Source organism: Chanodichthys erythropterus, chromosome 22 (genome assembly GCF_024489055.1).
Source record: "Chanodichthys erythropterus isolate Z2021 chromosome 22, ASM2448905v1, whole genome shotgun sequence".
NCBI lineage: Eukaryota > Metazoa > Chordata > Actinopteri > Cypriniformes > Xenocyprididae > Chanodichthys > Chanodichthys erythropterus.
In genome coordinates, this window is record NC_090242.1 from 8,349,333 (window position 1) to 8,373,267 (window position 23,935).

The 23,935-nt window shown below is 38.8% G+C and overlaps 1 protein-coding gene across 3 annotated transcripts in view; it reads right to left on the reverse strand.

The window, feature by feature from the left end:
• Positions 1 to 23,935, reverse strand: part of stk32a (serine/threonine kinase 32A) — a 70,644-nt gene that overhangs the window by 27,407 nt on the left and 19,302 nt on the right. For all 3 annotated transcript variants that reach the window (XR_010893554.1, XM_067375255.1, XM_067375257.1), the window contains 2 exons: positions 15,203 to 15,376; positions 7,025 to 7,062 (listed from right to left, as the gene is read on the reverse strand). Coding sequence is in view for 2 of the 3 variants with exons in the window: in XM_067375255.1 (XP_067231356.1) it covers positions 7,025 to 7,062; positions 15,203 to 15,376 (212 nt within the window). In the remaining variant the exon portion in view is untranslated. The remainder of the gene's footprint in view (positions 1 to 7,024; positions 7,063 to 15,202; positions 15,377 to 23,935) is intronic.

The following is a 23,935-nucleotide window of genomic DNA, read 5'->3' on the forward strand; positions in this document are numbered from 1 at the left end:
ATTGACTAATTATAAGGGTCATACTTTTTAAAATTTTATTTAAGCTTAAAAAGAAAAAAATAATAATAGCCAACTCAATTTTGGTTTTCAAATAAATGTCTTGTTTTAAGAATTTTTAAATATTTTATACAAAAAATGAGCCAGAATACTGATTATTTAAATGAGTTTTATATATAATGTCAAACAATCAGAGTAATACCATGTACACGTACTAAAATCAATGGTAATACCATTGTGGAAAGCAGGGCGGGGCTGAGAGCCTAAAAACGGCACGAGTGCTAGTGAGCAGTCTTAAGTCTCATGAAGAAGCTCAGGAAGGATAAAAGGAAGAGTGACGACAGTGAAGGAGGAGAGAGGACCAGGCCTGGAACTTTATGTTGTCGTTTTGTTTTAGTTCATGAGGCAGTCGTCCGTGAAGGGCTGCTGCGGTACTTTCGTTCCGTTGTTTATGTTTATTTTAGGACTGTCGATTTAACACATTAATTAGATTAATTCATTACAGACAAAAATAACACGTTAAAATTGTTAATGCATTTAACACACTTGCCCCACCCTAGACCTACGCAGGTCATCTGACATTTCATACAGTTGATTGATGACAAATATGATGAAGGGAAACAACGTCCCTAAAATTCAAGATATGGGGCAAAAAACGCCCCTGTTTGAGTATTTGTCTCATATTTAGTATAGTTAAGCTATAGGCCTATAACACGAGCAACAAGTGCAATATCACACAAGTGCTGTTTTTTCTGTCCAGAATAACACAAGAGCAACGCGATACTGATTTTATACAACAGTTCAATAAATAAGTTAATGTTGTTTTTTAGACACAATATTGTCTCTTTTGCTCAATTTTGCCAATGAAAATATAAAGACAAAGCAGAAACGTTCGTCTCTGAGCAACACACAGCAGCACTTCATTTCTAAATATACATTTTGAACAAATCGAGGGTGAACCTTGTTGGACTGGACAGAAAGACCACAGTACCGCAAGATCGATTCAAAAGCATACAGAGACATCTGCTCTCTAATCGCTGGACCATTCATAAAGAGAACCATTTACTTCACTCCTGAATGAATCAGCCGTTTGAATGAATCAAATTAATGAATGACTCAATGTCTTACTCATTAATATATTTACCGCCACCTACTGGCAGTTTTACTTTCTTATTTATAAAAATAATAATTTCATATTTTCATGAATACTAAAAAAAAAAAAAACTTTAAAGGTACAGTTCACAAAAATGAAAATACAGTCATCATTAACTCACCTTCATGGTCCAAAGAGTATGTGTAATAATTTCTGTGTTGAAACAAATAAAATATTTCTTGCTGAAGCTACTTTTTGTAATGTCTATTTGATGCTTTACACAATAATGACTTTAAATTATCTTTTTAGCCAAATTTGATGTGCGATTAATTTGCGATTAATTAAATTTATTAATCGCCACATCATGTAATTAATTAGATTAAAATTTGAAAAATTTTAATTTCCAGCCTCCACCTTCCCTTATTAAAGGACAAAAAAGATCCATTTTGAGGGTTATATTAGCTATGTGAACTTTGTTTATGCTGTTAAAGGCAAGCGTGAGCTCTGTGGGTGGGGAGCGTGAGCATTTAAAGGGGCTGCAGCCTAAATCGGCTCATATTTAATAATGCCCCAAAGTGCCGTAGAACGTCTTTTTAAAAGATGTAATATAAGTCTAAGGTGTCCCCTGAATGTGTCTGTGAAGTGTCAGCTCAAAATACCCCATAGATTTTTTTTATTCATTTTTTAACTGCCTGTTTTGGGGTATCATTAAATATGATTTAGGCTGCGGCCCCTTTAAATGCTCACGCTCCCCACCCACAGAGCTTGCGCTTGCCTTTAACAGCATAAACAAAGTTCACACAGCTAATATAACCCTCAAAATGGATCTTTACAAAGTGTTCATCATGCAGCATGTCCAATCACGTAAGTATGGTATTTATTTGGATGTTTACATTTGATTCTGAATGAGTTTGATAGTGCTCCATAGCTAAAGCTAACATTACACACTGTTGGAGAGATTTATAAAGAATGAAGTTGTGTTTATGAATTATACAGACTGCAAGTGTTTAAAAAATGAAAATAACGACAGTCTTGTCCCCGTGAATACAGTAAGAAACGATGGTAACTTTAACCACATTTAACAGTACATTAACAACATGCTAACGAAACATTTAGAAATACAATTTACAAATATCACAAAAAATATTGCCATATGCAAATATTGGGGGCGTACATATTAATGATCCCAACTGTTACGTAACAGTCGGTGTTATGTTGAGATTCGCCTGTTCTTCGGAGGTCTTTTAAACAAATGAGATTTATATAAGAAGGAGGAAACAATGGAGTTTGAGACTCACTGTATGTCTTTTCCATGTACTGAACTCTTGTTATTCAACTATGCCGAGGTAAATTAAATTTTTAATTCTAGGGCACCTTTAACAAACCTTGTTACAATTGTCCCGAAACCTGGGAAGAAGGAGAAACACGCTGTCAAAGAGACCTTGCCGTTGTGTGAAATCTGTGGTGTCATCGAGCAGGGCTGAGCAGAGTCTGCCACCATCCCCTCACAGACGGCATTAAATATTAACATATTAATCTAATTTTAACATATTAATCTAATGTTAATAAATCACAGACTGCCCTTCCACAACCCAGGCGGATGGTAGTTTGTCCATTTCCCCAGCAGGTCACTCAAGCCCAGCACCTGGGTTGTGTAAGGGCAGATGCCATCCATGAGGCCTGCTGCTGTCCAGCATGATGGGGAGGAGCAGGGAACGGGAGACTCGCTGCTGGCTGCCCAGGGGGCGGAGGAGGGAGGAGTCCAAGGGTCGTCCACCGAGGGGTATTCAGTGCCACTGCCAGACATTGCAGGGGAGTTCACCCAGCTGGTGGAGGATCGGATGGCAGTGGCACTGGATACCCCTCTGTATTCTATACTCCTCTCTACCCTCTCTTGCCTCTGTCCCTCCACATCTTCCATCTCCTTTTCTCTCGCCTTGCCCCAGGTGCTGCGATCGCAACGAAGCCCCTCCCCCGGCCTGCGAGGAGCAATGGGGGTATGTGGCAAGCAGGGCAAGGCCAAGAGCCATGGGAATGAAGCAATGGCGGTGGCGCAAGTGCTAATGAATGTCCCCTGCACGACGGTCACCTGACACCGGTCTCAAGTCCCAAGGAGGAGCTCCGAAAGGATAAAAGGAGGAGGGATGACAGTGAAGGACGAGAGAGGACCTGGGGTCTCATTTATAAAACTGTGCGTAGGATCCCTACTAAAAGTGTACTTACGCGCAAAAGCTAGATTCTGCGTACACACAAAACAAATCAGATTTATAAAACCATGCGTACGCCAGAACCGGCGCACAAATCCCTTTATAAATCCCAGTCAGCGGAAGATTGTGCGTACGTGCATCTCCACCCTGTCTCCTCCCCGAAATAACCATAAATGGAGCTTACGACGCCTAGTTTTACTATGCATAACCTCATCTGCATATCATTTCCATACACGTTCCCAACCACATGACACCATGGTTAACACCGTCAAAGGTACAAGACATTGGAAAATATTAGATATGGACTATAAATGCCATTTGTGCCACACATTATATTGATAAAGATCATCCAATATCCTCTTTGTTTTAGAATAAATATATCAAAATATCCATAAAAACAAAATTGTATAAAATACTTCAGATAAAGGTTTTAGGATAGTTGATTCATTCATTTCCACTGGCCAGATAGTATTTTAATAGTTTTAGCAAATTTATGCAGTTTTGCTGATGAGGTGAACATATCTTTTAGGAAGATTATCGGCTATTTTTAGTGGAAACAGATCGGACTACTTATTTATTGCAGTGTAAATACAATTGTCTGACTTGGCGCGTCACTGACAAAGTATTTTAAAAAGAAAACATGCAAATCTTACCGTTTTCCTCAAAATATATCCTTCAAATGGTAATTGTTTGAAGATGACATGCAGCTGTGGTTGTACAGTAAGATATTATCTTTTGACCTATTCAAACTGGACAACGGACCGTTCGACCACCGAATCCAGCAGTGTCTTCCATAATATCTAAGTTAAGTGTGCATCACTGATCGTCATTCTCAAAAACATATTTTGTCATAACATCTGCAGTTTAGTTTAAAGAGGAATTATTGTGCTCCCAGCGCTCCTCGCTGTCATAAAACAGCGTGTCACTGGAAAAGTGATCGAAAGTAGCACATCTACTATCTCAATTCATATCACTTTGTCTCCAGAATGTGCGTACGCACGGCTCAAAGTTTGCTAAAAGGTGCGCACATTCTCCCGTCAAGTTTGTTTTTATAGATCACAACCTTTGCGCGGGAACTGGCGTACGCACGCTTCCAGCCCCGTTTTGTGCGTACGCACGCTTTATAAATGAGACCCCAGGCCTGGGGCTTTAAGTTGTTGTTTTGTTTTACTTTATGTGGCAGTCTTTAGTGAGGGAAAGACATTCAACGTTCGCTGGTTCCCTTATCAACAAACCTTGCAATGTCCAACAGAACATAGCATTATAATGTTATATGTGCAAAAAACATAGCAATACTACTAGGTCCAAAAACTATGGTATTAACATACAGTAGTACATTTTAGTAGTTTTTAATGCTGGCAGCATTACATATTAAAGATCTTCAGGTACTTTCCCTTTTCAATTCAAACTGACAAGTACAAGCATCTTTTATCAATCATATTCATCACCCGTGATCTCTCTGCATCATTAGGAAACCAAATGACTCGATATTTCATGAAGACGCCACATCCACAAACACACTGAAGCATATAAATATATGCTTATAGGAAATATTGCTCCAGTTATGATGTATGTTTTTCAACAGAATCATAGATATATTCTGCCACGAGAGCACTAAATAAAATCAATAACGTCCCCATTACCAGAGTAGCTTTGCAAAGACATTTCAATAATGCAATTATTATATGCAAAATATACTGAAGTAATTGCATATATCAACATCCCAAAAAAGCCCCCATATAAAAATTCAAGGACATTACATTACTGTGTTAAAGAATTGAATAGCTAAAAGTTAATGTATTGTTTGCATTAATTCAGTGTTATTGAACTTTAGCCAATTGTTGGCCTGCAGTCCACAGCAATACATTCAACTGAGTTTGTAAATCTGTCCGAGGACGTTCTTTTATCTTTAGTTGTTGGTTCATATACACATACAGTACATACTGATACTGCTACTACTTTAAATATTCAAATATATAACGCTAAGATAATGTGTTAAACTGACAACCCTAAATAAACCCACAGAAACCAAACACTTCAAAATTTGAGTTAACTCAGATCAAGTGTGAAATGGAGAGGCATTACATAGGGGTCATAAAAGTCTGTGTCAAAGCCACAATAACTGTTTGGTGTTCACAGGCTTTCAGTGCTGTCTAGAGATAACAACGGCTCGCTATTTCCATCATATACTGTCTTCATAATCTATCTGAAACGACTGCTCTGAGACCAGTAACATTAATCTGTATAGACAGAAGCGATAGATCACAAAGCCTCCTCTGAGATGTTCCTGAGCACAGGAACAGATGTTTACCTAAGGCTTATATTAAAGGACAGAAATTGTAAGTGATGATTGTCTAGATCAATGATTTTCAAATCTGTCCTGGAGACCCCACACCACTGCATATCTTGGATGTCTCAAACACGAAATAGATAAAGATAAATCCTCCAAACCGCAATGGGTTGTAGGCAGTGTTACCCAGTAGAGTGTGTATGGATCAACATACTAGGATTTGGGACACACCAATTCTAATATCAGAAACAATTTAGGGGCAGATAATATGAAAATTGGGACGCAGCATCAGATACCACCAGCAAAGATGCCACATTAAAATCTACACAATAGGAAGAGCCTAAAATCATATTTAGGTGCATAAAAAAATCGCCAATTTTGAAATACTCTCAATGCAAAGCTCATAATGTTGTGATTGAGCTGAGGGGTTTAGTTCATGACGTAGAACTCTACTGAAGATGAATACTTCCAGAACTAAGGCTATTGAAAAAGGGTGTGGTCATTGTTGCTTGCTACACAAAAGAGTATAAGAGAGCTTGTCCACTTTCGACCACTTCCAGAGGCCTACTGACCTAATGCACAAACGTTATGGGAAGCGAGCTAGCCAGACGGAATTTAAACTTTGTTGGCTGAAGAAAGGGTTGTGATGGTGAGGAAATTTTCCCAACGGTTAGGCGACGTGTGACAACAACACCGGTACCAACCTAGGGTGGGGGCGCCTTTTAAATCGCTTCGCCATGGTCTTGTCAGCCAGCTCGCCTCACTCTTGTCAAGTGATATCTGAATTCTGACTCCTGCTGCTGATCTGTGCTACGACTTTTGTTCAACTGAACTGAGCAGATGCGTTCAGTTTTTAATTGTTTTTATTATTGTTAGTATTATTATTACTATAAAAAATCAAAACGACAGTGGGGGGCTGTGCCGCATTGAGCATTTGAGCACCGCGGCTTAACACCGTCAATGCCGACTACCGCGGCAAGCCTACTAAAGACCCAAGGTTGGTTTGAAGACGAAAAACATTTTTCCGTCATCTCCGGAGGTGTTCATATGCAAATTGTGTGAGCTTATTTCATCCACTAGATTGAACGATTGGAAAAACCCATACATTTACCCGCCCATAGACCCTTCCCTCAAAGAAATAAGGACAGAAGTGGTTGAAAGTAGACAAAAGAGATGGATTAAAACACCAGGTGTAAACAGGAATGTCTCCCCCGTCTACTTGTGATCCAATCGACCAAAATGCATCTTAATACCACGTGGAAACAGGGCCTAAATATGGCTGAGGTGTTTCCTTTAATGTAATTCTATGGGGTTTTGTCACCTGTTTTAACAACTTTTCTCAAGAATCTGTATGATCTGAATTACATTTCATGTCTGGGCTAAAGTTTTTTCCAAAGTCAGTTTGAGCATTAGTAATAGTGATGCTTTGGGGCTTACCGTGCTCGTCCAGTAAAATGTTGTCTGGCTTAATGTCCCTGTGAACACATAAATAAAGTTCAGTTAGCACAAATGTTCTGTTGACTTGTCATGCTAACAAATCATCTGAATACAGAAGTAAACAAGTTAAGCATCATATTAACATGTCAGTTGTAAAATGAAGAGCCGCTCATGCCAAAAAGAGCAGCATCATAGGAAAATCTCCAGAAAATGTGTCCCATATGATTACAGATCTGTCAGTTACAATATGCTTTGAGCCGGAAAGACGGACAGCTGACTGTTCAAACTGTCCGTTTTTTTTTTCTGTTATCTTTTCACTACTGTTACCCTACACACTTTACCCTTATTTTCATGAAAATAACTTACAGATGGTCAAAATCACATTGTTGAAGAGACAGTAGTATGTAGTAAACAGTAAGTATGTTTTATTTTTATGTTTAGCGTTATTTGTGTGGTCTGTTAGTGAGTTGTAGAGTATTCCAATGCAGTAAGTATGAGGATCTATTTAATTTAGGATGCTCCCAATGTAGGCAGTAGGCAGCTAAAAAGCTCTAGGCTTTGGAACAGAGCTGGTCAAGCAAGAACATTTCACAGCAACAAACCCAAAAGACACTTCTACCCAATTCTGTGTAATGTAGTAATTTCTCCATAGATGCATACAATTAAACTCTACTGTGTCTCAGTCAACTCATGGCTTTTTGCCCAGGGTAAAGCAAGGAAAACTACACCTTACCTCACATTTAGATAAACAAGACGACATATTGGATGGCACTCATCTCTTCATGGAGGTGGAAAAAAAGTTCTTTATGACCCGCAGGATTTCTTTTATAAAGATTTAAATGCAAAAGAAAAGGCTTGAGAGTCAATTGTAAGTTTTAATTAAATATATGTTTAAATGTTTTGCCACTTGCTTGAGCAACTTAATATATAAATCTATATAGAAGTAATGATTCTCAATGATCCAGCCACTGTGCTTTATAGAATGCATTAATGCTCACCCCTTTTTCAGAAGCATTGGATCCGGAATTATTTTTCCTATTCATTTTTCCCATAGGGAGTCTTCATTAAAGTGCTATTAGCCATGAACTAAACCAACCAGCAACGAGGCCAATCACAACATTACAGACTTCGATTAGAAGCAAAAAAGTATTTTGTATATTAGACAACAAATGTACAAGACTGTGTACTTAACAGCTTTAAAGAGGGAAAGAACTCCAATCCCATGAAGCATTGTAAACAACATAATCAAAGGGTGTTTCTCAATCGGAAGGCTGCATCCTGCATATCTCAACTGCCCGTGTCATCAAGCTTTGTCAAAGGACATCTCAATTTGAAGGATCCTTGGAAGTCAGCCTTCGTTTTGCGTCCTTCATTCAGCTCATTTTGAAGGATACATTAAGTGTGTCTTTCACGTCCTTAAATCACCCACAATCCTTTGTACACATTCCAATTCACGAAAACAAGTGAGCAATGAGCTTGTCTAATTTCATTATGAGAAGACAAATATAATGTTTCGGCATAAATGTTAGCTTTTGTTTTGGTGTAAATTAATAACTTAACACTAAACTGCCAATAATGTAAGCCCACTGGGAGACAGCAGACACTTGTCATTCACTGTATTGTATTTTTCCAAAATTAAGTTTTAATAGTATTGTCGAGCCTACAAGCCTCTGAAAGACTGGACTAGGAAGGATGCATCCTCACTAAAAAAACAAAACAAATCTAGAAACAAAGTCGCTAAGTTGGCAACGCTGGGAGCAAAGCTAAAAGGACCAGTCGTGGGCGGATCCTGTTCCAACGTGATGTCTGTTTCAGATTTATGGGCAAAATAAACGGAGTGAATGGATTTTAACCACAATAGGCTGGTTGTGTACAAACACTGCAGACACATAATAACGTTCAAAAACAAGTGAATTTCGCATAAAATGAGGCATACAATACGTGATATTAAAATATGAGACACAGCTGCTTCATTGATAAACTATCTTTTATTTGTGCCCACTTTTGAGAAGTGACATTTCAGCAACAACTGTCAGAAGCTGTTCCATCCCTCACCATCATCGAGGAGCTTTGAGTGGACAGCTGGCTTTAGCTACGGTAGCATGATGACAGTAATACTCATCACTTATAAATTGTCTAAAATATCTTGGAGTCGATTCAAAGGAATCACCTACTGTATTAAAAAAGTGACATGGAAAGTCATCACAATTACTCCTCCACACCTTGCACACCTGACCTTTCTCAAGAGCTCAGCGGCAGTGATATCTGACCACCCTGAGAGCAGTGGGCTGGGCAAACCAATCCACCAGCCTTTTCTTTCGCTTGACTGCTCCAACAACCTATTAGCAGGATCTAATGGCCTCATTACATCACATATCATGATGAGGGCTGTAAGTGAGCTGTCCTCCTGGTTACCCAATCCCTGTTAAGATACTAAGGAACAAAGGGACAGCAGGAGCCCAACGCACAAGCTCTTCAATAATGTCCCTTTGTGGGCATCTGAATGTTTGCTAGTGGTGCTTGATGAAGTGAGATGGCTCCTTTTGAGCTTTACTGGACAAAGCTGGACATGTGTTACTCTTTATTGACCCTTTGTCCAATAATATGATCTGTATGATTAGAATGTGCCACCTGTTGATACTGCCTACCAATACTAGCAATTGCAAGTAAACAAATCAGCGTAACCTAATGCCTACTTAAAGTTAAGCATGAACAATTTGGGTTGATAATCATTCATAATCAGTAATCCAACGGTGTTAGGTTGGGAATGTAGACGTAAAAGATGACATGCAAGTTCCGATGACTGCCAATTCAACTCCACTTTCCACCATTCACAGCACTCATGACAGGAATATTTGTGGAAAAACTGAAGCAGGGAGAACTTCCTGCAGTGAGGAGTGTGTTCTTTTAAAACTGTCTGAGTGTTTTCTCTCACAACAAAATCACTCAAGCGGTGACCGCTGTCTGGTGATTGTGAACTGAAGAAGCTGGAATGGCACTAGAGAGGAGGATTTCCGTCTCTGTGTTTCTTGGCGGCACTCAAAGCCAGATTGCTTTGGCTGTAGTGGGATTATTTTCCTTGTCAGATAAAACAAATAAAAACAGAATAATCATTCAAATTTAGTTTTAAAACATAAGTTATTCAATATTTTTTCAACAGTGTTCATTGAGCTTTGTTTTAGTAAATGCTGAGATTAACATTAACTAAGATTAATAAATATTGTAGAAGTATTGTTCATTGTTAGTTCATGTTTAGCCTCAGCCTCAGATGTCATGCCCACGGACCATTGACTGAACGTCTGATACATATGGCACACAAAATGGGAGTTTAGAAGTCGTCAACTGATTGGTTGAATTCTATGGGGTTTCCAGAAGACGTGTGTGTCGCGTTCTTTAACGGTCCACCTGGAAACAAAGATGCCGTGATGTCAAACCCCCTCATGGAAAAAGAAAGCTGTTTACAACTGTGGCAATGAACGCTTATCAGTATCAACTAAATGCTGTATTTTCAAAAGTATGTGAAGTTTGTGGCTCCATTGTTGCAGTAAACTTGCACATCATTCTTGTATGAATAATTTATTTAATGCATGCCGGGCTGTTATTTTAGGGACATCGACTTTACATTTTCACACCCCTAAACATGCAAAATGAACCATAATTTGTTGCTTTATATGCGAGTCCGATGTCCTCTTGGGCGGTCCTTGGCCAATGAGAGCTGTGCCAATAAGAGCTTGGTCATTGAGAGTTTGGCCATTGCAGCCGTTAATCTGAAGGTCTGGCTACATGACTAGTTCATGTTAAAAAATGTAGTTAACTAATTTAACCAAATGAAACCTTAATGATTACCTAATATGTAAGTATTAATTATTTTATTGGGTTTAGGGGAATGAACATAGCCTTCCTGGTGCTAAACGTAATGCAAACATCAGTTCAGAAAACTAATCTCACCTGAATAGTGCAAATTTAGAATGGATTTTTTTGTAATTATTTTGGTCTTTCTCATCCACCCCACACATCCTGTTTTGAAGAGCCTTGTCTCTTAAGATGTTGTTAATTGAGCAGCACTCTAGTGTTAATAATTCATGTAGCTGTGAGCAAAAAAAAAAGGGTGTATTGTTTTCATCTCTGTAGCCCAGGTGGAAAAGGGGTGGCCGTCTCAGGGGAGAACTTCCATTATAGGGACGGAAATGCACTGGAGGGTGATTAACGCTTGTGTTGTTTCTCACGTAGTATTACAGGGCTCAAAGCTGAGGATTTTTTCTACTGACCAGGTTAGTCTAGTTGTACATACATTTTTCCATACATTTTTGCCTGCTCCACTACGAAAAAAGTAATAAATAAAATAAAACAGTTATTGTTTTCATTGCTTTTTGACACATGTACCCATGTATTCTAATAAATAAGGATATGACACCAAAATATTAGACCACTGAAATTTCACATTGCCGTCCCTACCACAACAAAAACTACTAGTCTAATTAAAATACATTTCAAAGATTATTAGACAACAGTCAGTAATAAAAAAGAACAAATAAACAAATCACATGCAATAGCACAAATAAATACAATAATAATGAATAATCAAATGTAAAATAACACTGCACTGTATAAATTCACTGCCATTGGGCAGTCCTTACTGTAGCCCTGTATAGACCAAAATAATTACAAAAAAATCCATTCTAAATTTGCACTATTCAGGTGAGATTAGTTTTCTGAACTGATGTTTGCATTACGTTTAGCACCAGGAAGGCTATGTTCATTCCCTTAAACCCAATAAAATAATTAATACTTACATATTAGGTAATCATTAAGGTTTCATTTGGTTAAATTAGTTAACTACATTTTTTAACATGAACTAGTCATGTAGCCAGACCTTCAGATTAACGGCTGCAATGGCCAAACTCTCAATGACCAAGCTCTCATTGGCACAGCTCTCATTGGCCAAGGACCGCCCAAGAGGACATCGGACTCGCATATAAAGCAACCAATTATGGTTCATTTTGCATGTTTAGGGGTGTGAAAATGTAAAGTCGATGTCCCTAAAATAACAGCCCGGCATGCATTAAATAAATTATTCATACAAGAATGATGTGCAAGTTTACTGCAACAATGGAGCCGCAAACTTCACATACTTTTGAAAATAGTATATAAAGAGATAGATTGTACTGCATCCTTGTGTAAAGGCCTGCATGAGTCCACTGAGCAAGGACACTGAAAAGGCATTGTTGCACGCTGAAATAAGTATTCATTTATTTTCTCCCTTTCTACTTTCTTGTTCTCTCGTAATACTCATGTGCCATCAGTTCATCTCTGTTGTCCATGGCAGACAGAAGTACACTCCAAGAAACCTACGTTCAGGGCTTGACATTAACTTTTTTGCTCATCAGCCACTGTGGCTAGTGGTTTTCCAAAGTTACTAGCCACGTAGCATTTTCACTGGCCATAATTTTGACATCGATACCATGGAGACAAACTGCCATATAGATATTTTTAATATCATCTCATAATATGGCAGCAGGTATATTAGGCTGCTGTCACTTTAAGACCTGACACACGGATCCATTATACTGTTACACATGTGTTTTCTTTCTCAACTGTTTACGTCCACTTAAAACAAACTGACTGTGTTTACATGAATACTTGCCAAGACCAGCATTTTGAAATTATTTTGTGTGTATTTTGTGTGTATAAGCAGTGAAAAAGAACTAATTTTAGTGCTGAGAGGTGGCTTTATGTGCACACACTTTGGGTGTGCATATCATCTGGAGCAAATGAAGTGAGTGAGCGAGGGGAAGGAGGGTTTGTGTGTCACTCGCTGTCGGAGAGATGAGAGAGAGAGAAAGAGCAGCTGGTATTGTGTATCAATTCTGCGGAAAATGAGTATTGGAAGTGTTTCAGATATTTCAGTATCAATATGCATCGAAAAATCTATATTTTTGACATTACATTGCACATTTCAGATGCCTTTTTAAAAGAATACAATTGAAAAATGTTTACATTATATAAAAAATTCAACCCAAAGTGGCTAGTAGGAGTGACTGCGTCACACACCACTGCTGAAATACACCCGCACTGGGCGGGTGTCAATGTCAAGCCATGCCTAACATTTCCTTTGCCACGACCTCAGCCTGTCACCCTCTCCTTCGGGCTGTGGAACTTTCAGTCGGCTGTCAACAAAGATGACTTCTTTTCTGACTTTGCCAGTCAGTCAAAACTTAATGTTTTGACTCTGACTGAAACATGAATCTCAGCAGACAAACCGCCACTGCTTTAGCCCTCTCCATTGACTTCTCTTTGTCCCACACCACTCGTCCAACAACTCCTCCCTGCAATTCTACATCTAATTGTCATCTACCACCCACCAGGTCAACCAGGCAACTTTCTGGAAGAACTGGGCGTGCTGTGCGTCTTCTTTTCCGGAAGATGGCGCGCCACTGGTAGTTCTTGGTGCCTCCAACATCTACCTAGACATACCTTAAGCAAATGAGATCCTAACTCTTCTAGCTTCGATCGACCTCACAAGACAGCACACCCTGCGATACACAAAGCAGGCAAAGAGCTAGATCTCATCCTCACGTGTAACTGTACTATTGATAATCATCTTGTTACTCCACTACATCTTTATGAACACTTCTTTCTCCAGTTCTCTGTCACTCTGCCTTCAGCAACACCTCAGAAACCTGGTAACTTTTCACAACATTTTCCTCTCTACTCTGTCCCCCTCCTCCACCTCCTCCCACCTCTTCCCTGATTGACGACTTTGCCAGCTATTTCACCAATAAGCTTGCAACCATCAGCAATCAGTTCTCTGAACCATTTATCCACAACCAAATCCACCCACACGCATTTCACTCTTCCCTTCCTTCTCTCCCCTCACAGAGAATGAGGTCTCCAAAGTTCTCTGTTCCAGTCATCCTACAACCTGTCTCTCCCACCACTGGCACATTGCCCACCTCATTTAAACCGGCCCGAGTAACCCCACAGCTCAAAAAGCCAACACTCAATCATACTGCAGCTGACTACAGACCAGTCTCTCTTCTTCCCTTTCTATCAAAAAGTCTTGAAAGAGTAGTGCTCAATCTGCTCTCTATCACAAAACAATCTACTTATCGACAATCAGTCTGGTTTCAAAACTGGACACTTCATGAAGACCACCCTGCTGACCATTACTAAAGCTCTACAGCTGGCAAGAGCGAACTCCAGATCGTCTGTCCTTATTCTATTAGACCTGTCAGCTGCCTTTAACACAGTAAACCACCAGATTCTCCTGTTTACCCTTTCTGACTTGGGCATCACATGCACAGTACTTCAGTGGCTTCAGTCTTACCTCACAGGCAGATCTTTTAAGATTTCATGGGGAGTATCTGAATCACACCAGCAAATCACTGGGGTGCCCCAAGGTTCAATGCTGGCTCCTCTTCTTTTCTCCGTTTACACAACTTCACATGAAATGGTAATAGGTACATGGCATCTCCTACCACTGCTATGCAGATGACATGCAGCTCTATCTGTCATTTCATTCTAATAATCCCACTGTTTTAGCCTGACTTTCAGACACTTCTGCCTGGATAAAGGAGTGTCACCGTTTTATTCCTGCAGACCCGTCAGTTGACTACAACGTCACTTTGCAAATGGGGTCTACAACACTGACGCCAACCAGGACAGTCAGTGTTGATTCAGTGTGATTGTACCACATTGTATTATATATATATGTTTTATATTATACATGGGCGTCTGAATAAAACTTAGATGTTTTTTTCTCCGCAAATATGAGCACCAAGATTTTTCTGACTATTATTTCATATGTCAGGCTTTCCAGGGTTAAATTAAAATATGGGTATTGTGAAATTTTACCCAATTAAAAGCATCTAATCAAAAATGTACAAGCATGGCCTCACATTTATCACTTTTTTAGAACTGCAGCAAACTCTACTACTATATAGCTATTCAACTTATAGGCAACTTATGTGATTTATAAAACACAGCTTCTTCAAAATTCATTTATGAGACATGACGCATGACTATGTATAATTTATGTTGCAATACTAACTCAACAGCTCTATTGTCAGTATAAGTAAATCAGGCCACACAAAGCAACATAAAGAACTAACATCTTTGCATGTGTGTACATTTGAGTCGTTTGGAAAAACCATACTGCAGTTTACATGCAGACATTACCTGTGGATGATGTGTTTATTGCGCAGGTAGTGCAAAGCCAGGGCGATTTCACACACGTAGTGCTTCACTGTGCTCTCTGTAAAGTGCACATTCTGTTGTAGATGGTAACGTAGATCTCCTCCCAGCAGCAGGTCAACTACCATGAACATGTCCTCTTCATCTTGAAACGAGTACCTGCATTAGACAAATTATGACAGTGTTCAGTAACACTTTACAATAAAGTCTCATTTGTCAACATTAGTTAATGTATTAACTAACATGAACTAATAATGAGCAATACATTTGTTCCTGTACTTATTAATCTTTTTTAATGTTAATCAATAATGTCAATAATGTTTCTTCATCTAAGTTAACAGTGCATTAACAGTGCATTTTAGTTTTGGCTGAAACAGACCGAAATCATTCACATTTTATTAGTGCTTCTCCGATGCAGTGTTTAATCTGTATAAGAATCTATTTCATGCACACAACGTGCATGATCTACAACAAGTAAATATATCAGCTTTGTGGACGCTAGTGCTGGGTTGACAATATCGATTTGTCGTTTAAACAAAACTTCACTAAAGAATATTGTAATGCGTTTGCCGCCTAGTATCCGTTTGTTATGAAACGAAGCAACATGTCCTCCAACCAATACCCCCATATAGGTCGTTTGTCACTTCCCTGAAATACGACCCATAGGAGCGTTTGCTAAAGTTGCGCCCCTATCGACAACAGGACACTTTCATTTTAATGCATGGTTCCCTTTTATCTGCTTCATACTTCGGGTTTCGCGGAGCTCAATTGGCAGAGCATTGCAATATACAACAATATGCAATCATGCGATCGTGGGTTCGATCCCAGGGAACGCGTGTGCTCATAAAAAATGTATATGCACTATAAATCACTAAGAGTTGGTTTAGGGTTGGGGAAGGTGTAGTCATTACTAAAAAAATTAGCTTTGCTAAATGGATATAGGACAAATGGTGGGTAAGGGACCGTGTAAAAAGTCCACACATTGCATTTAAATGAACACGCATTTTGATTGGTAACGACAGACGTAACACGACACTGTCATTATTTTTAAACCAGCTAGAGGGCGCGTGACTTTAAAATGTAAATATAGATCATAATAAGGTGCTTGAAAAAACAACCTATAGGGTCGTTTTTTTGGAGGAGGACAGTCTCAAACGAAGTCTGAGCTTTCAAATTTTGTCAATTGTATCATGAAATTAAAACAATAAAATCAGAGTACAAATTAGAGTACAAGATAAACATGACCAAGTTTTTATTTTAAATGTTTATACATGTTTAAATATGTATAATGAATTGAAGTATAAACATAATTATATCATTCAAAAGTTGATGTACATTACTATTACTAACCCTAAACTTAAACTATGTTACTTGATTTTACTCATGTAACCCCTCCTGTTTGAACTGCCCATTGTAAGTGGGACTTGAACCCGGGTCCACTGGCATGGGAGTCGGGAGCTCTAACAAGGAGGCTAAAGACCACAGTCTCTAGCGTCAGCTGCTAGAGCGCCTCTTGAGGTTTACACACACAGCTCTTACTAGCCTATGTCTGTTACACTCAGTCTTGGGTAAGTACATGTATTGTAAAATAAAGTGCAGCTGGTACACATTCTTGTTAATGCCAATATCTACTAAGCTAATCGTGACAGCAACCCGACCCTTGTTGGGCAGAAATGTGATCTAAGTGACTTTCACTGTGGAATGATTGTTGGTGGCAGACAAGGTGGTTTGAGTATCTCAGAAACAGCTGATCTGGGATTTTAACGGACAGTAAACAGTCTCGAGTTTACAGTGAATGCAGAAAAACAAAAAAACACCCAGTGAGTGACAGTTCTGTGGCTGAAAAGGCCTTGTTAATGAGAGAGGTCAAAAGAGAATGAACAGACTGGTGACAACCTTGTGTTAACAGTTCTGGCCGGCTGTGGTGCAATAGTAGGGAGCCATATCACAAACCTCACATTGTGTTAAGTTGTTTAAGCAAATTAGAATGCATATGAAATCAAAGTTGTAGTTTAGTGAGCTTGTAATGCTAAAATATGACAAAGATTTTAGCAGATGTAAAAATTACAAATTAATAGTCTTTCATTTACAGTAACAAAGAACAAAAATGACTCATCTTGCACTCAGGGGTTTGTCCATATATGTATCCAATAAAAATATTTTTATTTTAGGGTCTTTTAACTAGTTTCTTATTAGCATGCACATTACTAGAATATTGGCTGTTTATTAGTAATTATTAAGGACATATTAATGCCTTATTCTACATGATCTTATTCTACATTCTTAATTCTACCCAGAACCTAAACTTAACAACTACCTTACTAACTATTAAAAAGCAGTAAATTAGGCATTTCTTCAGAGAAAAATCGGAGATAATAGTGAATACATGTTCCCTATACTAAAGTATTAGCAATATCTCTACTTTGAGTTTGCTCGACTTGCATAGAAATAACAATTAGCAAATAAAGCTAAACTAAATGATGTTGGCTATTTTAAAAAAGTTGCAATATGTGTTACTCAAATGTCATCAAAAGAAAGAAAACTGTGCTTGTCGAGCCAAATACTACATCTAGAAGCTTTTTTCCTGATTTTATTTATTTTTATATGTTTATTTCAGAGTCCCACTGGCAGGTCTGAGCATGTGTCTGCCTGTGCCCTGAGAAACCCATCAATCAATCAGTGACTGACACACTCAGGGTGTCTACATCAGCAAGCACTCATCTTACTCTCATTTGAAAAGCCATTCAGCAAGCCAGCATTGATTTTACATACACACTGCCCGTTGATGTGTCCTTCCATTTATATTTGAAAAATTTCTGGCTTTCACAGCATTACTACATAAATTAAGGTTTTTACATTTTTAAAGATGAAGTACATAGTTTCTGCGACACTAGTGGCACCTAGCAGAATTACAAAAATAAAGCAGAGCCTCCCCAACTCAAAGATCCCAAACACAGCTCTTACAGGTACTTGTGAAAGCATGTCTCAGCATGTAAAAGTAGACTACTTTCAAGTCAAGTCAAGTCACCTTTAATTATATACCGCTTTTTACAATGCAGATTGTGTCAAAGCAGCTTTACAGTGTTAACTGGTAAATAATTTTGGCTGCGCAGCAGCTCTTAAAGAAAATGGTGTCATTGTCCAGCTGAAGTAAATTCAATATTGAGTATAAGAATCAATAGTTATTAATTTATCTATATCAGCACTGGAGTAAACAGTGACGTCATCATCCAGCTCAGTTCAGTTCGCATTCAATGGTGTCAATGCAGGCAGATCAAAACACTGTTGAATATCAAATGTCAAGTGTCCCCAACTAAGCAAGCCAAAGGCGATGGCGGCAAGGAACCCAAACTCAAACAGGTGACATCAGGTGTTAAACAGGTGCTAAAATGGAGAAAAAAACCTTGGGCGAAACCAGGCTAAGTCGGGGGGCCAGTTCTCCTCTGGCCAACAGCGAACAGTGCATGATTATGATTCAGGCAGCTTTCATAAGTCCGACTGGAATCGCAACAGTTAAAGTATTTATCCCAGTTCCATCTAGTTGAGGATTGTATTCATCACGCCGGTACGGGATGGTTTGTTGAGGATCTATGTAACCTTTCAATAAAAGGTCCAACATTAGGATTTTAGTTTATCCCTTTAATATTAGTTAGATTTTTAAAAGTATTCTGAAGGGTACTTCTTATTCACAAGAGTGTAGTTAATGGGATATTTCACCCAAAAATGAAAATTTTGCCATCATTTACTCACCCAAGTTGTTCTAAACCTGTAAGAATTTCTTTCTTCTGCTGAACACAAAATAAAGATATTTTGAAGAATGTCAGTAACAAAAGAGGTGATGGGCCCCATTGACTTCCATAGTATGAAAAAAATACCATCAACTTTTTTGTTACCAACATTCTTCAAAATAACTCTTTTGTGTCTCAGCAGAAAACAGAAATTCATATAGGTTTAGAACAACTTGAGGGTGAGTAAATGATGACAGAATTTTCATTTTTGGGTGAACTATCCCTTTAATATTCATGAGGGGCCACAGACATCTGTTTCCTCATGTTTGGTTCTATGGACTCTTATTTTGATATTCTTTTTTGTTTCCATTAGTTTCCTTGCTCTGTTTAGTTTCGGTTTCCTTGGTTTCTGATTGTGTCCTTGTTTGTTTCTATAGTTACCTATTATCCCCAGCTGTGTCTCATCTAATTCTCAGTATATTTATATTGACTTTGAAAAGGGGGCAGCTGTGGCCTAATGGTTAGAGAGTCGGACTTGCAACCCAAAGGCCATGGGTTCGAGTTTCAGTACCGGCAGGAATGTAGGTGGGAGGAGTGAATGAACAGCGCTCTCTTCCACTCTCATTACCAACACCTGAGGTGCCCTTGAGTTCTCAGTCTATTTATATTCCCTGTTTGGTTATGTCCTTTGATGGTTATCGAGCTTAAGTTACGTGTGTTATGTACTATTGATTCTCCTGAGTGTTCTACTGTATCTTTCTGCTCTGGTAGAATATTTTGGGTGGATGTTGTTGAGCACTAGTTCCCCTCGCACCACCCGTAAGGCAGAGGAGAAGCCCGTCAGCTCGGATACCACGGAGCCAGGGACAACCAAAGAGTCTATCCCAAAGCCAGCAGCGGACCACAGCCTGATAGATCTATGATCCGTGGATCCCAAGTCCCCAGACTCAAGTCTTTGCCTTTTCCGTCAGTCCCGTCCAGCTATCTGGATGCTACGGCCCCATCCAGAAATCTTCCTCCTCCAATGTACCCACTCGACTTACTGCTCCCACCCCCTCCACTGGTTATGTCTGGTTCCTTGGGTCCATCGGCACTGCTGGTGTTGTCCAGCTCCTCGGCTATACCCCTGCCACTAGCTTCATGCATTTCGTCAGCTCAGCCTCGGACTTCCCCTTCACCAGCATAGCGTGATGCTGAGTTCCCGGCTGCACCTTTGGCCTCCGGGCCCACGTCTCCACCTTGGCCTGTCAGCCCGTTGGCTCCTTCTCCTTCCCTCCAGCTTCTCCATTGTCCTCACTCTCTCCGTCATCGCCCCGATCCGCTGAGCCCATCTCTGCCTCGATGCCGGGAGCCAGCAGCTCCACCTTGAGCTTCCAAGCCGTGAAAGTTGCCCTGGTCCGTTGGCCTCTCTGCTCTGCCTGTATCTCAAAACATTCTGGCTCTGCCTCCATCAGTCAGTCTCCAGGTTTTGCCCAGACTTTCAACCAACGCTCCACCCTGGCTCCTCCTGCCGTCGGCTCAGCCATGGTTTCTTCCTCTACCGGCTCCTCCTGGTCCCTGTCCATCACCAGCTCCATGCCCACTTCCAAAGCCCCCTCCCTCCACAGTTGAAATATCAGTTACAGCACAAGGATGTGCCTTCCGGGAGGGGAGAATACTGTTACGGTTATGTATGGTTCTATGGACTCTTATTTTGATATTCTGTTTTGTTTCCCTTAGTTCCTGTTTCCTTGATCTGCTTAGTTTCTGTTTTCTTGGTTTCTTTCTGATTACGTCCTTATTTATTTCTATAGTTACCTATTATCCCCAGCTGTGTCTCATCTAGTTCTCAGTTTATTCATATTAACTTTGAAAAGGTTGTGGCCTAATGTGTGTGTCCACAACTGAGGTGCCCTTGAGCAAGGCACCCCCAATCACTCCCCAGGCACTGCAGCAAGCAAAAAATGGCTGCCCATTGCTCCAGGTGTGTGTTCACAGTGTGTGTGTGTTCAATACTCACTGCTATGTGTGTACTTGGATGGGTGAAATGAAGAGCACAAATTCCAAGTATGGGATACCATGTTTGGTTAAGTGAAAAGTGAAAGTGACATGACGTTTGCCCAAGTATGGTGTCCCATACTTGGAATTTGTGCTCTGCATTTCATCCATCCAAGTGCACAAAGAGGGCAGTTACAGTCCTAAGTTGACAGCTTGTTGCAGAAATGAGCAAGAAGTTGTATATAAAAACCATTAGGTGCAGAAAAGCAAAAGATAAAGGGAAAAAAAACACATTGGTGGAAACTAGCCAATCACTTAACCGCTTTTTATTTTTATTTTAATAAAATGGATAACACTCTACAGTTTTTATTAAGTTTTAGGACTAGATTTACTAACAGCTTGTGCCAGCGCAAATGATCATTGTCATGAAAAAACTAAAACACGCAGTGAAAAATCATCAATGAAAAGGTGTATACACAGTTATTTTTGGAGCTGACCTTATTGCATATGCATTTGTAGGAGTTCCCTTTCAGAAACACATTTATGGGAAGAGAGCATTTAAATAAATCATGCAACGTGATTTATAAAGGTATGCGGTAGTCAATTTACTGGTATTTGCGAAATTATTTAATGCCCATGTCTTAACCCACTTTGTGCTTGACAAATAAAGAAAGCGTGTGAAAGAAGGAAGAGAATTTTCTCCACTTGTGTTCATTTAATTGGAATGCCAGAGGAAGATGATATCCGAATATATCATTTGCCAAGTCACATTATTTTTAATTTGCAGCACCTGTGTTGCACCTGATTATCTTCGGCTCCACTTGTTTGTGAAATTTCCACTCCCATCTGCACTTTTATTGGATTGCGGTCTCAGGCTGATTTCCCCGGTTTTGTAAATCTGGCCCTTCATTTTTACTTTAATTTGTTTTAGTTAAATAATTTTTAGTTAAGTACCTTAGCTTAAACTAAATGAAAATGAGACACTACGTGAAATAAAATAAGTTTATCTCTTTTTTTAAAAATTTATTTCATTTGAGTTAATGTTTATTTTATTTTTTATGTTATAAATAATAGTTTTCTTATGTTTATAGTAATAGTATAGATAATAACTTTGAGACCAAACAGAGGCCAAAAAGGCTACAAATGAAACGGCTTTTATGCACTTCATAATCCTTTTCATGATACGATAGCTTGGCAAAATATGAAAAAAAATAATTGTCAGATTTTGTGTGTCATTAATTTTTCATTCTCTATAGCTGTCTAATGACCCTTTGAAGCTGCCTGATTTGTATTTCAGGGCTTCACTGAGATCCTGCACTACTGCAAAAGAACACATCTAATAAATTACTGATGACAAGGAAAAAGGCATGGCATAAAAATGTGCTTAAGATGTCACCATGAGATTTGTCACATTGATTTTAAGCTTCACTTTGATTGACAGTTTTTAATTGTTAGTTCGCAATGCCTGCTCAGCGGCCCTTGTCAAAGAGGGACCAAATTACACCATTGTGCTGAGAAAGCGTAAGGTGTGAGTCTACTTGGTCAAGGTATACTTCCTGTACAAGCACAATGGTGGCAAAAGATTAATTCACTTTGAGTGCATTTTGGGGGCTCTTTAATGAAAATGAATCTAGTTGCTAAACACAAGCCAAAATTATGTAAATATCTCTACAGCAGTTCATAAAAACCAGTTTAAAAGTGCTAATAACATTATTCATAATTAGAATGTGTCCATTAAAACGCATTGTCTTTTGGATGAGAAAACTGTAGTCTAAATGGTATTCTCTTTTTTGTTTTAGAAGGTATCAGGAGAGGAGAATTCATCTTTCGCCACAAACCTCAGGTTCTCAGGCAGGAGAGTTTCAGCAGTCTGGGGAAACACACTCAGCGCGAGACACGAGGCAGTGTGAGAGCTCTTCTCTTTAAATATAAAGAAGGTTGTAGTCTCAGTTGGCCATCGGAGTGGAGCCTGTCTACATCTCATTTAAAAGTAATTAGGCTTGCAATGCAAGGACCACTGCTATATCTGAACACTGCACAGATAAGTATTTGAAGTTATTGTCTATCGCCAAATATTTTACTGCAAACGTGTCTGGCATATAAGCAATACATTTATCAAGATATCTTAGTTTCAAGATATCCAACCAGAGTGTTTTGTGGTTGGGAGAATTGATCTTGGTTTCATCAGACCACAAAATATTATAATAACCCATACAGTTGGGCGACATACTGTAATCTCATGAAAACCTGTCTGGGTTGTAATTTGACCCAAACATCAAAATAAAAATTAAAAATTATATTTTGCATGAATAAAATGGGTCAGACTTTATATTTAGTATATTTAACTACTATGTAGTTACATAGTATCTAACCATTAGAATGATCATATACTTATTGTGTTCATGTTGGAAAGCACTTGTGGAGCTATTGAGGTGGGATATGAATATGTAATTATAGACGTAATTACAGAACTGTCTTTCAGCTGTAATTACATGCAGGTAAAGTCTAAAATTAAATACAATGTAATAACATGTTTGTAAAAAAAAATAAATAATAATAAGTGCATTGTATCAAATGATTCATTTAAATGTTAGTACATAGTACTTAAAACAATATAAAGGGGGACCAGAAAATAGATTGTTGATTGATTGATTGGCGTCCATACATTTTGAGGGTTTTCTTTGTAATTCTCATTATTTTCTGCTGATTCTTATTACAGTCATTACAATATTTGTAAAGACAACACAATAAATACTATTAATATTGCTAATACAAAATCACAACTTGCATACCTCTTAACCATGGGGGATTTACCCAGGAATTGTGTTATTTTTCTTAAAGGGTTCATGAACTGTGTTGTTTTATTGTTTTATAATGTTTACTTGGGTGCACTTATGATGTTAGTATGCTTTTTACGACAAAAATTGTCATAATTTTAAAATAAAAGGCATTTTTCCTACCCTGATTTTATCCTCTGATTTGAACACTCCGTTTTAAGGCTGTGAGACGTCAG